The following is a 16317-nucleotide window of genomic DNA, read 5'->3' on the forward strand; positions in this document are numbered from 1 at the left end:
TGGGAACGGATGATGATGTTGAGTATGACTAAAACCTCTGAACACAAGATGTTCCTCATGCTGGAGAAAACATACCGTCTTTAGCATGAAAACAAGCTCAGTTCTGCCAGTGTAAGTACATCCTACAGTGAGAGGCCATCTCATAGACAGAAGATGGAGTTGGTCTGCCAAGTCTTTGTAGAAGAGGCTCCGTCTGTCTGTCCAGCCTGTGTCTGTGTTCTGTTGTGAGGTGACTGGGACCTAATCTCTGTGCTGGTCACTGTGTCCTGCATGGAGTGGTAGCTTATAATGCATACAAAAATGGATGGAAAACCTAATGCAAATGTACAGTTTAGCTTGGGTTGCCCAGGTGTAGTCAGTGTGTCATTGTCTCGAACAGAGAACATTATTTGCTTTGATGAGTTCAAGTTCATTTGGGGTTACTTACAGCGTGTTTGTGTGACAGCTTGTTACTGCATCCTGCTCTGTGAATGATGACCCCTCCGCTGCCCTTATCTGTTCAGAGGACAATTGTATCATTTAAGTCCAGATTTGTGAGATTCTATAAGCATGGACCTGTAAAGATCATTGGCTATAGTGTTAAAGAAAGCCCTGAGCATTTGAAACCCAGTCACATACAATACTGTTACTGTAATGACCCCACTTTCCCTGGAAAGCAAAGCCCACATTGCCATTCATCGAATTGAATCACACTTTTGTGCCACTGTAGGTAAATTATCTCTTCCTGTGGCTTGCATTTTGCCAATTACACTCTATGCTAGGCATTAGCGGTGGATGTTGCTGTTTCTGTAACCAGTGGCACAGCTTTGATACTGTAAAGGCAAATCTCTATTCAATAGGAATCTACTATGTTATAGTTAAACCTGTTTCACTCCCTTATGTGTTGTTGTACTGTTGTAGGCTGATCTATTCAATATAAATCAAAAAATGTTGTTATTGTAGGCCCAGTAGCCTGTTATGGTAGGCCCTACTGGGCCTGTTATAGTAGGCCCTACTGGGCCTGTTATAGTAGGCCCTAAGTAGGCCCAGTAGCCTGTGCCACTGCTTTGATGCTATTGCAGATATACAGGTAGCTGCCAAAATATAAAAATGTGGAAGCAGGTGCTTCCATACAGGTGTGATTCCTGAGTTAATTAAGCAATGAACATCCCATCATGCTTAGGGGCATGTATAAAAATGCTGGGCAGGGAATTTATTTTGGCTACCATAGCTATGCCATCCGTTTTGTCACCAAATCCCCTTATACTACCCACCACTGCAACCTGTATGCTCTAGTCGGCTGGCCCTCGCTACATAATCGTCGCCAGACCCACTGGCTCCAGGTCATCTATAAGTCTATGCTAGGTAAAGCTCCCCCTTATCTCAGTTCACTGGTCACGATAACAACACTCACCAGTAGCACGCGCTCCAGCAGGTATATCTCACTGGTCATCCCCAAAGCCCACACCTCCTTTGGCCGCCTTTCATTCCAGTTCTCTTATGCCAGTGACTGGAACGAATTGCAAAAAATCGCTGAAGCTGGAGACTTATATTTCCCTCACTAACTTTAAACATCAGCTATCTGAGCAGCTAACCGATCGCTGCAGCTGTACATGGCCCACCTGTAAATAGCCCACCCAATCTACTTACCTCATCCCCATATTGTTTTTATTTACTTTTCTGCTCTTTTGCACACCAGTATTTCTACTTGCGCATCATCATCTGCTCATCTATCAACTGGATGTTGTTGTGGTAGTATAGCATGTACCACTCTGCTATATAACTGGATATTGTTGTGGTAGTATAGCATGCACCACTATGCTATATAACTGGATATTGTTGTGGTAGTATATCATGTACCACTATGCAGCATGACTGGATGTTGTTGTGGTAGTAAAGCATGTACCACTATGCAGTATGACTGGATGTTGTTGTGGTAGTATAGCATGTACCACTATGCTATATAACTGGATATTGTTGTGGTAGTATATCATGTACCACTATGCAGTATGACTGGATGTTGTTGTGGTAGTAAAGCATGTACCACTATGCAGTATGACTGGATGTTGTTGTGGTAGTATAGCATGTACCACTATGCAGTATGACTGGATGTTGTTGTGGTAGTATAGCATGTACCACTATGCTATATAACTGGATGTTGTTGTGGTAGTATAGCATGTACCACTATGCTATATAACTGGATGTTGTTGTGGTAGTATAGCATGTACCACTATGCAGTATGACTGGATGTTGTTGTGGTAGTAAAGCACGTACCACTGCCCTGGTGTGATTGTAGGCTCGCATACCAGCCTCAGCTGTCCTGGGAATACTGGTTCCTCCAGAAATGGCGCCTGACTCCTCAGGCAACATGTATGGCCCTGCCAGTCTCTTCACTATCTGATTCAGATGGGGAGGCGGGGGAGATGGAGAGGAGCTCACCCCCGTAGCCTGTCAGTCTGGTGCCGCAGGACGGATGGCCCCCACACACACACACACACACACACACACACACACACACACACACACACACACAATAGCCCATCTGAGGTCAACGCTCTGAATAATTTAGATTGTGAGAGGAGGGGGAAGGGAGCGGTCACTATGGAGGTTTAGAATGTCATGCATGTAGAATAACGCTTAACAGGGTATGACACGTTAAAATGTATGCACATCTTGTAATAGATTATACAAATACACTTTACAAAAATATAAATGCATCATGGAACAATTTCAGCGACTATACTGAGTTCATAGTAGGATATCAATCAATTGAAATAAATAAATTAGGCCCTAATCTATGCATTTCACATCACTTGGCAGGGGCGCAGCCGTGGGTGTGCCCACGCACTGGGGAGTTTTTCCCCACAAAAGGGCCCCACTCAGATGATCCCGCCAGGTGAAGAAGAGGATGTGGAAGTCCTGGGCTGGTGTGGTTACACGTGGTCTGCGCTTGTGAGGCCGGTTGCCAAATTCTCTAAAATGACATTGGAGGCGGCATATGGTAGAGAAATTAACATTAAATTATCTGGGAACAGCTCTGCTGGACATTCCTGAAGTCAGCATGCCAATTTCATGCTCCCTCAACTTGAGACATCTGTGGCATTGTTGTGTGACAAAACTTTAGAGTACACTTTAGTGGCCTTTTTTTGTCCCCAGCACAAGGTGCACCTGTGCATTGATCATGCTGTTTAATCAGCTTCTTGATAAGCTGCTGCTGTCAGGTGGATGGATTTTCTTGGCAAAGGAGAAATGCTCACTAACAGGGATGTAAACAAATTTGGGCACACAATTGGAGAGAAATAAGCTTTTTGTGTGTATGAAACATTTCTGGGATTTTTATTTTACTTCAGCTCATGAAACATGGGACCAACACTTTACATGTTGTATTTATATTTTTGTTCAGTATAGAATCAATATGAAAAAGGGACAGGAAAAAATAAATAAACTCAGCAAAAAAAGAAACATCCCGTTTTCAGGATTTTGTCTTTCAAAGATAAATAGTTAGAAATCCAAATAATTTCACAGATCTTCATTGTAAAGGGTTTAAACAGTGTTTCCCATGCTTGTTCAATGAACCATTAACAATTAATGAACATGCACCTTTAAGACACTAACAGCTTACAGACGGTAGGCAATTATGGTCACAGTTATGAAAACTTAGGACACTAAGGAGGCGTTTCTACTGACTCTGAAAAACACCAAAAGAAAGATGCCCAGGGTCCCTGCTCATCTGCGTGAACGTGTCTTAGGCATGCTGCATGGAGGCATGAGGACTGCAGATGTGCCCAGGGCAATAAATTGCAATGTCCTTACTGTGCGACGCCTAAGATAGCGCTACAGGGAGACAGGACGGACAGCTGATCGTCCTCGCAGTGGCAGACCACGTGTAACAACACCTGCACAGGATCGGTACATCCGAACATCACACCTGCGGGACAGATACAGGATGGCAACAACAACTGCCTGAGTTACACCAGGAATGCACAATCCCTCCATCAGTGCTCAGACTGTCCACAATAGGCTGAGAGAGGCTGAACTGAGGGCTTGTAGGCCTGCTGTAAGGCAGGTCCTCACCAGACATCACCGGCAACAACGTCACCTATGGGCACAAACCCACCGTCGCTGGACCAGACAGGACTGGCAAAAAGTGCTCTTCACTGACGAGTCGCGGTTTTGTCTCACCAGGGGTGATGGTCGGATTCGCGTTTATCGTTGAAGGGATGAGCGTTACACCGAGGCCTGTATTCTGGAGCGGGATCGATTTGGAGGTGGAGGGTCCGTCATGGTCTGGGGCAGTGTGTCACAGCATCATCGGACTGAGCTTGTTGTCATTGCAGGAAATCTCAACGCTGTGCGTTACAGGGAAGACATCCTCCTCCCTCATGTGGTAGCCTTCCTGCAGGCTCATCCTGACATGACCCTCCAGCATGACAATGTCACCAGCCATACTGCTCATTCTGTGTGTGATTTCCTGCAAGACAGGAATGTCAGTGTTTTGCCATGGCCAGCGATCTCAATCACATTGAGCACGTCTGGGACCTGTTGGATCGGAGGGCTAGGGCCGTCCCCCCCCCCCCCCCCAGAAATGTCTTGGTCCTTGCAGGTGACTTGGTGGAAGAGTGGGGTAACATCTCACAGTAAGAACTGGAAAATCTGGTGCAGTCAATGAGGAGGAGCTGGTGGCAGCAGATACCGACTGCTACTTTTGATTTTTAACTGTTTTAGAGTGAGAGGGCCTGTGTGTGTGTGGGCCTGAATACCAGTGCTCAAGATAAGATTAACAGATTTTGTTGAAATCTATGGGAGCGGTAGACAAATCTATAAATGAATAGAAAACATATTTTGAGCTCAAGATATGATATTGTTTGTTTTCCGTACCTGGAACACGGGGTGAAAGTGAGGCTTATTTCACAGCTGGCTGGCTTTCAAACCAGGGTAGTACAGAGAGAGGATCTGTCTGTCTGTCTTTGCGTGTGTGACTGTTCTGTTCCTGACACTTGTTTCTCTTCTTACTGTATGTCTCCATGTCAACTGGTAGAGTTCACAAGGTTAATTAAGGATCCGCCCCTTTTTTTCAATTTTCGCCTAAAATGACTTTCCCAAATCTAATTGCTTGTTGTTCAGGTCCAGAAGCAAGGATATGCATATTCTTGGTACCATTTGAAATGAATCACTTTGAAGTTTGTGGAAATGTGAAAGGAATGTAAGAGAATATAACACAATAGATCTGGTAAAAGATAATACAAAGAAAAAAAAACATTATTTTGTATTTTTTTTTGACCATATTTGAAATGCAAGAGAAAGGCCATAGTGTATTATTCCAGCCCAGGTGCAATTTAGATTTTGGCCACTAGATGGCAGCAGTGTATTTGCAACTTTTTAGACTGATCCAATGAACCATTGCATTTATGTATTTTTTTTTTCAAGACTGCCAAAATGTGCCTTATTTGTTTATTAACCTCTCTAGGGTCGGCGGGACGAAATCGTCCCACCTACGTAACAGCCAGTGAAATCCTGTGGCGCGTTATTCAAATACCTTAGAAATGCTATTACTTCAATTTCTCAAACATATGACTATTTTACACCATTTTAAAGACAAGACTCTCGTTAATCTAACCACACTGTCCGATTTCAAAAAGGCTTTACAACGAAAGCAAAACATTAGATTATGTCAGCAGAGTACCCAGCCAGAAATAATCAGACACCCATTTTTCAAGCTAGCATATAATGTCACAAAAACCCAGAAGACAGCTAAATGCAGCACTAACCTTTGATGATCTTCATCAGATGACAACCCTAGGACATTATGTTATACAATACATGCATGTTTTGTTCAATCAAGTTCATATTTATATCAAAAACCAGCTTTTTACATTAGCATGTGACGTTCAGAACTAGCATACCCCCCACAAACTTCCGGTGAATTTACTAAAAATTTACTAAATTACTCACGATAAACGTTCACAAAAAGCATAACAATTATTTTAAGAATTATAGATACAGAACTCCTCTATGCACTCGCTATGTCCGACTTTAAAATAGCTTTTCGGTGAAAGCACATTTTGCAATATTCTAAGTAGATAGCCCGGCATCACAGGGCTAGCTATTTAGACACCCAGCAAGTTTAGCCTTCACCAAACTCCGATTTACTATTAGAAAAGTTTGATTACTTTTGGTGTTCTTCGTCAGAATGCACTCCCAGGACTTCTACTTCAATAACAAATGTTGGTTTGGTCCCAAATAATCCATAGTTATATCCAAACAGCGGCGTTTTGTTCGTGCGTTCAAGACACTATCCGAAAGGGTAAAGAAGGGTGACGAGCACGACGCATTTTGTGACAAAAAAATTCTAAATATTCCATTACCGTACTTCGAAGCATGTCAACCGCTGTTTAAAATCAATTTTTATGCCATTTTTCTCGTAAAAAAGCGATAATATTCCGACCGGGAATCTGCGTTTAGGTAAAAAGACGAAAGAAAATAAAGCACGGGGTCGACTCGTGCACGCGCCTAAGCCCATTGTCCTCTGATCGGCCACTTGCCAAAAGCGCAAATGTGTTTCAGCCTGGGGCTGCCTCGATATCATTCAGCTTTTTCCCGGGCTCTGAGAGCCTATGGGAGCCGTAGGAAGTGTCACGTTACAGCAAAGATCCTCAGTCTTCAATAAACAGAGACAAGAAGAACAAGATCTTGTCAGAGAGGGCACTTCCTGTAAGGAATCTTCTCAGGTTTTTGCCTGCCATATGAGTTCTGTTATACTCACAGACACCATTCAAACAGTTTTATACTTATATGCATATTCTAGTTACTGGGCAGGAGTAGTAACCAGATTAAATCGGGTACGTTTTTTTATCCGGCCGTGTCAATACTGCCCCCTACCCCCAACAGGTTAATAACTTTTCATGTTCAAAATTGTGCACTCTCCTCAAACAATAGCATGGTATTCTTTCACTGTAATTGCTACTGTAAATTGGACAGTGCAGTTAGATTAACAAGAATTTAAGCTTTCTGCCAATATCCCATATGTCCTGGGAAATGTTCTTGTTACTTACAACCTCATGCTAATCGCATTAGCCTATGTTTGCTCAACCATCCCGTGGAAGGGACACCAATCCCAAAGAAGTTCAAGGTAGAGTCAGTGTGAAAAATTGGTAGACATGACATGGGATTTTGTCACTTCAAATAACGTTCTCTCTCTCTATTTGCCCCAACAGTGCATGGGTTTGAGACAGAGGAGCAGTTTGAGGACTTTGTGAGGAAGGACCCTCAGTCTCGGAAGGTTCTGGCTGCTGTGGTGTTTGAGCACTCCTTCACTCACGATGACGAGCCACTTCCCCAACAGGTTGGTTTAACAGTGTATTCATATAGTTTGTATTGCACTTAGGGCTGACCCCAATTAGTCGCCTGGTCGATTGTTTGGTCGATAGGCTGTTGATCGTCCGAGGTTTTTTCATTTTTTGTCGAGCAGTAGCAAATATATATGCCTTTGGAAAGTATTCAGACCTCTTGACTTTTTCCACCTTTTGTTACGTTACAGCCTTAATCTAAAGTGCATTAAAAAAATATCCTCCACAATCAACAGACAATACCCCATAATGACAGTGAAAATAGGTTTTTAGACTTTTGTGCAAATGTATTAAAAAAAAGAAAAAAACATACCTTATTTACATAAGTATTCAGACTCTTTGCTATGAGACTCAAAATTTAGCTCAGGTACATCCTGTTTCTACAACTTGATTGGAGTCCACCTGTGGTAGATTCAATTCATTGGACATAATTTGGAAAGGCACACAACTGTCTATATAAGGTCCCACAGTTGACAGTGCATGTCAGAGCAAAAACCAAGCCATGAGGTTGAAGGAATTGTCTGTAGAGACAGGGTTGTGTTGCGGCACAAATCTGGGGAAGGGTACCTAAAAATGTATGCAGCATTGAAGGTCCCCAATAACACAGTGGCCTCCATCATTCTTAAATGGAAGAAATTTGGAACCACCAAGACTCCTCTTAGAGCTGGCCGGCCCGGCCAAACTGAGCAATCGGGGGAGACGGGTCTTGGTTCAGGGAGGTGACCAAGAACCAGATGGTCACTCTGTGGCGATAGTTGTCCTTCTGAAAGGTTCTCCCATCTCTGCAGCACTCCACCAATCCGGCCTTTATGGTAGAGTGACCAGATGGAGCCACTCCTCATTAAAAGGCACATGACAGCACCTAAAGACTCACACCATGAGAAACAAGATTCTCTGGTCTGATGAAGCCAAGATCTAACTCTTGAATGGCAAGCGTCATGTCTGGAGGAAACCGGGCACCATCCCTACGGTGAAGCATGGTGGTGGCAGCATCATGCTGTGGGGGGGTTTTTCAGTATCAGGGACTGGGAAACTAGTCAGGATCGAGGCAAAGATAAACGGAGCAAAGTACAGAGAGATCCTTGATGAAAACCTGCTCTAGAGCACTCAGGACCTCAGACTGAGGCGAAGGTTCACCTTCCAACAGGACAACAAACCTAAGCACAGCCAAGACAACGCAGGAGTGGTTTCGGGACAAATCTCTGAATGTCCTTGAGTGGCCCTGCCAGAGCCTGGACTTGAACACGATTTGAACATCTCTGGAGAGACCTGAAAATAGCTGTGCAGCAACGCTCCCCATCCAACCTGACAGAGCTTGAGAGGTTCTGCAGAGAAGAATGGGAGAAACTCCCCAAATACAGGTGTGCCAAGCTTGTAGCGTCATACCCAAGAAGACTCGAGGTTGTAATCGCTGCCAAAGGTGCTTCAACAAAGTACTGAGTAAAAGGTCTGAATACTTTTGTAAATGTCATATTTCAGTTTTTTATTTTTAATAAATGAGCAAACATTTCTAAAAACCTGTTTTTGCTTTGTTATTATGGGGTATAGGGTGTAGATTGATGAGGGGGAAAAACAGCAAATCAATTTTATAATAAAATTGTACCGTAACAAAATGTGGAAAAAGTTAAGGGGTCTGAATACTTTCCGAAAGCACTGTATTTTATTTTATGGAACACGAGACACCTGTCTTGTTCGCACCCATCTCAGTGAACTAATCCATTGTGTAGGCTGCGGGGGATGGCACAGTCCAAGAAGGTGAGTGTGGCTAAGATGCACAATGCACATCTTACTGTGCTCTCTCCCTCCAATACAATACATATATCACCAGTAGTATATTTACCGTTAATTCCTATTATTTCTGATCTACATTGTGTGTTTGATTACGGTAATTTCTGTTAATGCATTCAATTTATTGTTATTCCTGTCTTTTACCTTTGTCATTGTCAGAGAAGACACGTTGTTTGCGGAGCATACAATCTATGCTACACTTGTGAGAAAAAATAAAATACAAATTTCATTCCATTTACGAATTTTGTGACTTTAGTCATAGTCGAAGTACGCAAATGTAGGCATAGAAATGTGCCCATTTGGGGGATCTGATATTATTTCTGATTGCCTTAACACACCACCATTAATGAGCTGTGGAGCTTCTCAAAGTCATGTTTTCTTCACCTCAAATAGCAAGCAAACGAACTCTGTTTTTACGTCCATTGAGAATTACAATAGTTCCTCAATGTATTTGAAAAATCATTCCAGTTCCCTCCCTTTCAATAACCACTCAGTGTGAAAGGGAAAAATATCATGCTCTGATCCAGTCGAAACGTCATAAAATAGGCCTACCTGATTACTTATTATCCTTTGCGGAAATAGCCTGCAGCTGTCTGTCTCGAGCACACTGGCACAGAAGGCACAGAATATTTTATACAATGTTGCAAGTTTGTTAAGCTTGTGCCAGACCCAAGTTAATAGTTGATACAATGTTTCAAGTTAGTTGCAGACAGGCCATGTAGCCAATGTGATTTTCTATATTTATTTTTTATCAGGATATTTTCTACCTTCAGGCTGCAATGTTTTTATTTGTTGGCTTTATATAAGTTATTTTTACATAGTTGGCAATGGCAAAATAAGTTACTTTTTAGGTTTGTATCATTTTCACTTAGATTTTAATAGAATTATGATTAAACACATGACAATGATTTAGAGATACAAAGGCGTATTTATAAATTAAATGAAACAGTTCCACATAACCATAACTGGCATGCAGATCGGTAGAAATATTAAGATAAATTGGCCTATTACCGGAAACTTGAAGAGAGTAAGGGCGGAATCTGCGAAAGCCAGCAGGAGCGGGAGGAGAATGGTCGGGTCAGGTTTTTTATCTTTTTTTCCTGGTTATCTTGATCTCTGGCTCCCTCTTCAGTAATTTGTCTTATTTCATCAGTGTGCTTAAAGCATCAGACAAACTCAATGATTTTAGTAAAACACATAGGGTGTGTCTATATATGGAAAAATACGCGTTTAAAAATGTTGACCAATCGATTGTTGCGCTGTACGCCTGCCCGTTTTCTAACAAACCAATAAATTGTTTCTTAGTTTATTCATTCATTATTGGTGAAGGAGAGATGCAGGCTTCGAGACTGGGAAGGGACGGGGTGAGGGAACGGGTAGAAGGTAGATGAGATGCATGACAGTGAGCGTATTTGGACGAACTGGGAAAGACTATCTGAATCCTCTCCTTGCTGGATAGAGGGGGAAAACCTCAACCAACCTGCTGAACCACGTGGATGTGGTGTTGAAAGATAGGTAACACATGCATTTATTATTTATTAACACATGCATTTATTGCTCTCTTCAACCAGGATCTCAGCGATCACTGCCTCATTGCCTGCGTCCGTAATGGGTCTGCGGTCAAACGACCACCCCTCATCACTGTCAAACGCTCCTTAAAACACTTCAGCGAGCAGGCCTTTCTAATCGACCTGGCCCGGGTATCCTGAAAGGATATTGACCTCATTTCGTCAGTAGAGGATGCCTGGTTGCTCTTTAAAAGTGCTTTCCTCACCATCTTAAATAAGCATGCCCCATTCAAAAAATGTAGAACCAGGAACAGATATAGCCCTTGGTTCACTCCAGACCTGACTGCCCTTGACCAGCACAAAAGCATCCTGTGGTGTACTGCATTAGCATCTAATAGCCCCCGCGATATGCAACTTTTCAGGTAAGTCAGGAACCAATATACACGGGCAGTTAGGAAAGCTAAGGCTAGCTTTTTCAAACAGAAATTTGCATCCTGTAGCACAAACTCCAAAATGTCCTGGGACACTGTAAAGTCCATGGAGAATAAGAGCACCTCCTCCCAGCTGCCCACTGCACTGAGGCTAGGAAACACTGTCACCACCGATAAATCCGCGATAATTGAGAATTTCAATAAGCATTTTTCTACGGCTGGCCATGCTTTCCACCTGGCTACCCCTACTCTGGTCAACAGCCGTGCACCCCCCACAGCAACTTGCCCAAGCCTCCCCCATTTCTCCTTCACCCAAATCCAGATAGCCGATGTTCTGAAAGAGCTGCAAAATCTGGACCCATGCAAATCAGCCGGGCTAGACAATCTACACCCTCTCTTTCTAAAATTATTCTCAGAAATTGTTGCAACCCCTAATACTAACCTGTTCAACCTCTCTTTCGTAGCATCTGAGATCCCCAAAGATTGGAAATCTGCCGCGGTCATCCCCCTCTTCAACGGGGTAGACACTCTAGACCCAAACTGCTACCGACCTATATCTATCCTACCCTGCCAAGGTCTTCGAAAGTCAAGTTAACAAACAGATCACCGACCATTTCGAATCCTACCGTACCTTCTCCACTATGTAATCTGGTTTCCGAGCTGGTCATGGGTGCACCTCAGCCACGCTCAAGGTCCTAAATGATATCATAACCGCCATTGATAAGAGACAATACTGTGCAGCTGTATTCATCGACCTGGCCAAGGCTTTCGACTCTGTCAATCAACACATTCTTATCGGCAGACTCAACGTCCTTGGTTTCTCAAATGACTGCTTCGCCTGGTTTACCAACTACTTCTCAGATAGAGTTCAGTGTGTCAAATTGGAGGACCTGTTGTCTGGACCTCTGGCAATCTCTATGGGGGTGCCACAGGGTTGAAACCTCGGGCTGACTCTTTTCTCTGTATACATCAGTGATGTCGCTCTTGCTGCTGGTGATTCTCTGATCCACCTCTACGCAGACGACATCATTCTGTATGCTTCTGGCCCTTCTTTGGACACTGTGTTAACCTCCCTGGGCAAGGTGGGACGCTATCAGCAACCATCACTCCTGTGTTCCAATGCCACGTTGTGTTAGCTAATCCAAGTTTATAATTTTAAAAGGGGAATTGATCATTAGAAAACCTTTTTGCAATAATGTTAGCACAGCTGATAAAACTGTTCTGATTAACTTTCCTGGGCTAGCGTCCCACTCTATTCAACAGCCAGTGGAATCGCGTGGCGCGAAATACAAATACCTCATAAATGCTATAACTTCAATTTCTCAAACATATGACTATTTTACACCATTTGAAAGACTCTCGTTAATCTAACCACACTGTCCGATTTCAAAAAGGCTTTACAGCGAAAGCAAAACATTAGATTATGTCAGGAGAGTACCCTGCCAGAAATAATCAGACACCCATTTTTCAAGCTAGCATATAATGTCACAAAAACCCAGAAGACAGCTAAATGCAGCACTAACCTTTGATCTTCATCAGATGACACACCTAGGACATTATGTTATACAATACATGCATGTTTTGTTCAATCAAGTTCATATTTATATCAAAAACCAGCTTTTTACATTAGCATGTGACGTTGAGAACTAGCATACCCCCCGCAAACTTCCGGTGAATTTACTAAATTACTCACGATAAACGTTCACAAAAAGCATAACAATTATTTTAAGAATTATAGATACAGAACTCGTCTATGCACTCGATATGTCCGATTTTAAAATAGCTTTTCGGTGAAAGCACATTTTGCAATATTCTGAGTAGATAGCCCGGCATCACAGGGCTAGCTATTTAGACACCCAGCAAGTTTAGCCTTCACCAAACTCCGATTTACTATTAGAAAAGTTTGATTACCTTTGGTGTTCTTCGTCAGAATGCACTCCCAGGACTTCTACTTCAATAACAAATGTTGGTTTGGTCCCAAATAATCCATTGTTATATCCAAATAGTGGCGTTTTGTTCGTGCGTTCAAGACACTATCCGAAAGGGTAAAGAAGGGTGACGAGCATGGCGCATTTCGTGACAAAAAAATTCAAAATATTCCATTATCGTACTTCGAAGCATGTCAACCGCTGTTTAAATCCATTTTTATGCCATTTTTCTCGTAAAAAAAGCGATAATATTCCGACCGGGAATCTGCATTTAGGTAAACAGACGAAAGAAAATAAAGCATGGGGTCGACTCGGACACGCGCCTAAGCCCATTGTCCTCTGATCGGCCACTTGCCAAAAGCGATAATGTGTTTCAGCCTGGGGCTGCCTCGATATCGTTCAGCTTTTTCCCGGGCTCTGAAAGCCTATGGGAGCCGTAGGAAGTGTCACGTAACAGCAAAGATCCTCAGTCTTCAATAAAAAGAGCCAAGATGAACAACAACTTGTCAGACAGGCCACTTCCTGTATGGAATCTTCTCAGGTTTTTGCCTGCCATATGTGTTCTGTTATACTCACAGACACCATTCAAACAGTTTTAGAAACTTTAGGGTGTTTTCTATCCAAAGCAAATACTTATATGCATATTCTAGTTACTGGGCAGGAGTAGTAACCAGATTAAATCGGGTACGTTTTTTTATCCGGCCGTGTCAATACTGCCCCCTACCCCGAACAGGTTAACGTAAAATAGCGATAATATTCCAACCGGGCAACGTTGTATTCGTTCAAAGAGAGAAAGAAAAACATGGAGAATTCACATGAATGCCCATCTCCAGTGTCACTGTTCTCAGCCTGACCAGTAACAAACAGAGCTGCTGTACTTAGCCCAGAGACTGGAGAGACGTCATTCCACTTTCTGGCGCCTTCTGAGAGCCAATGGAAGCCTTAGTTCTGTTATACTCACAGACACCATTCAAACAGTTTTAGAAACTTTAGAGTGTTTTCTATCCAAATCTACTAATTATATGCATATTCTCGTTTCTGGGCAAGAGTAGTAACCAGTTTAAATCGGGTACGTTTTTTATCCGGCCGTGCAAATACTGCCCCCTAGCCCCAACAGGTTAACTAACCTCCAGACGAGCTTCAATGCCATGCAACTCTCCTTCCGTGGCCTCCAACTGCTCTTAAATGCAAGTAAAACTAAATGCATGCTCTTCAACCGATCGCTGCCACACCTGCCCGCCTGTCCAGCATCACTACTCTGGACGGTTCTGACTTAGAATATGTGAACAACTACAAATACCTAGGTGTCTGGTTAGACGGTAAACTCTCCTTCCAGACTCACATTAAGCATCTCCAATCCAAAATTAAATCTAGAATCGGCATCTTATTTCACAACAAAGCATCCTTCACTCATGCTGCCAAACATACCCTCGTAAAACTGACCATCCTACCGATCCTTGACTTCGGCGATGTCATTTACATAATAGCCTCCAACACTCTACTCAGCAAATTGGATGCAGTCTATCACAGTGCCATCCGTTTTGTCACCAAAGCCCCATATACCACCCACCACTGCGACCTGTATGGTCTCGTTGGCTGGCCCTCGCTTCATATTCGTCGCCAAACCCACTGGCTCCAGGTCATCTACAAGTCTTTGCAAGGTAAAGCCCCACCTTATCTCAGCTCACTGGTCACCATAGCAGCACCCACCCGTAGCACGCGCTCCAGCAGGTATATTTCACTGGTCACCCCCAAAGCCAATTCCTCCTTCGGCCGCCTTTCCTTCCAGTTCTCTGCTGCCAATGACTGGAACGAACTGCAAAAATCACTGAAGCTAGAGACTCATATCTTCCTCACTAGCTTTAAGCACCAGCTGTCAGAGCAGCTCACAGATCACTGCACCTGTACATAGCCCATCTGTAAATAGCCTATCCAACTACCTCATCCCCATACTGTTATTTATTTTATTTATTTTGCTCCTTTGCACCTCAGTATCTCTTCTTGCACACTCATCTTCTGCACATCTATCACTCCAGTGTTTAATTGCTATATTGTAAATATTTTGCCACTATGGCCTATTTATTGCCGTACCTCTCTTAACCTACCTCATTTGCACACACTGTATATAGACTTGTTCTATTGTATTATTGACTGTATGTTTGTTTTGTTTATTCCATGTGTAACTCTGTGTTGTTGTTTGTGTTGCACTGCTTTGCTATATCTTGGCCAGGTCGCAGTTGTAAATGAGAACTTGTTCTCAACTAGCCTACCTGGTTAAATACAGGTGAAATAAAAAATAAATTACACTATGTGTGTGACCAGTCAGCTTCACTGCACTTTAACCTAGGGTGAGCACATTTTAAAATGCCCAAAAGCAGGACAATGGTATGATTTTACGGGACATTCGTGGGACAGTGTAAGCATACACCTGAATCATTTTTCCACACACAGGCACACACATCTCCCTACCGCAGCACCGATCGAACTAATTGAAGTGTACCTTGCCTACACTTTTTTCCTCACACAAAATCTGGGAATATTTTGCCAAGGAATCATTGCTGGTTTGTCTTAGGGATATGTTGAATGAGCAACTAATGAGCATGGACAGCCTCATAAGTTTGACAAAATGACCTTAAATCTTTGTCTAATATGACTATTTACTTACATTAGTAGCGCTTCGTTACACACACTTTGTTAGTAGTTAACAGTCCTCTCCAAGTTTAGCTGGAATTTAGCCCGAAAGGATTTGACAAATGTGATTGGTTGATGATATGACATTGGCCTACGTCTCTTCTTGCGTTGCGCATAATATCAGATCTCGACAACGACTGGAGAAGTGTTTAACATCACCAGCACCACATCCTTGATATTTATCTTGTCGTAAGCTCAACGTGACTTCAAACAAGACCGGTTGGAATGTCACTTCTCAACAAATGAATAGGACGTCTGACTGAAATATGTGACAAATGTACCTTTTTTTCTAAATTAGTGATGTTTTCATTTGTTGGTAAAATGTGGGACATGATTGTTTGGTTGCGGGACGTAAGGCCAAAATGCAGGACTGTCCCGCACAATCTGGGACATGTGGTCACCCTACTTGAACCTTGAATCCTGAATCAGCTCTTTGTTTACATATGAAAGCATCTGGTTCTCACTGACAGTATTATTTCCCCTCATTCAAATACAATAATCCTGGAGTCACCTGCAGTCCAGCCAAATCCTTGACATGCTAACCTTTAACCATACTTTAGTATTTCCTCCTAGTTTGAGGCTATACAGAACTTTTGCATCTGAGGGTGCTCTTGAGCCAAAAGGGGTTGCCTATAGAGACATAAAT

At 42.8% G+C, this 16317-nt stretch overlaps 1 protein-coding gene across 1 annotated transcript in view; it reads left to right on the forward strand.

Moving 5' to 3' along the window:
* The window catches only part of LOC106593499 (phospholipid-transporting ATPase ABCA3), a 109620-nt gene that overhangs the window by 20705 nt on the left and 72598 nt on the right, over window positions 1-16317 (forward strand). The window contains exon 4 of the mRNA XM_045715660.2: window positions 7194-7321. Within this exon, the coding sequence (XP_045571616.1) occupies window positions 7194-7321 (128 nt within the window). The remainder of the gene's footprint in view (window positions 1-7193; window positions 7322-16317) is intronic.

The sequence above is a fragment of the Salmo salar genome, chromosome 03 (assembly GCF_965601325.2).
Source record: "Salmo salar chromosome 03, fSalSal1, whole genome shotgun sequence".
In the NCBI taxonomy this organism is placed as follows: domain Eukaryota; kingdom Metazoa; phylum Chordata; class Actinopteri; order Salmoniformes; family Salmonidae; genus Salmo; species Salmo salar.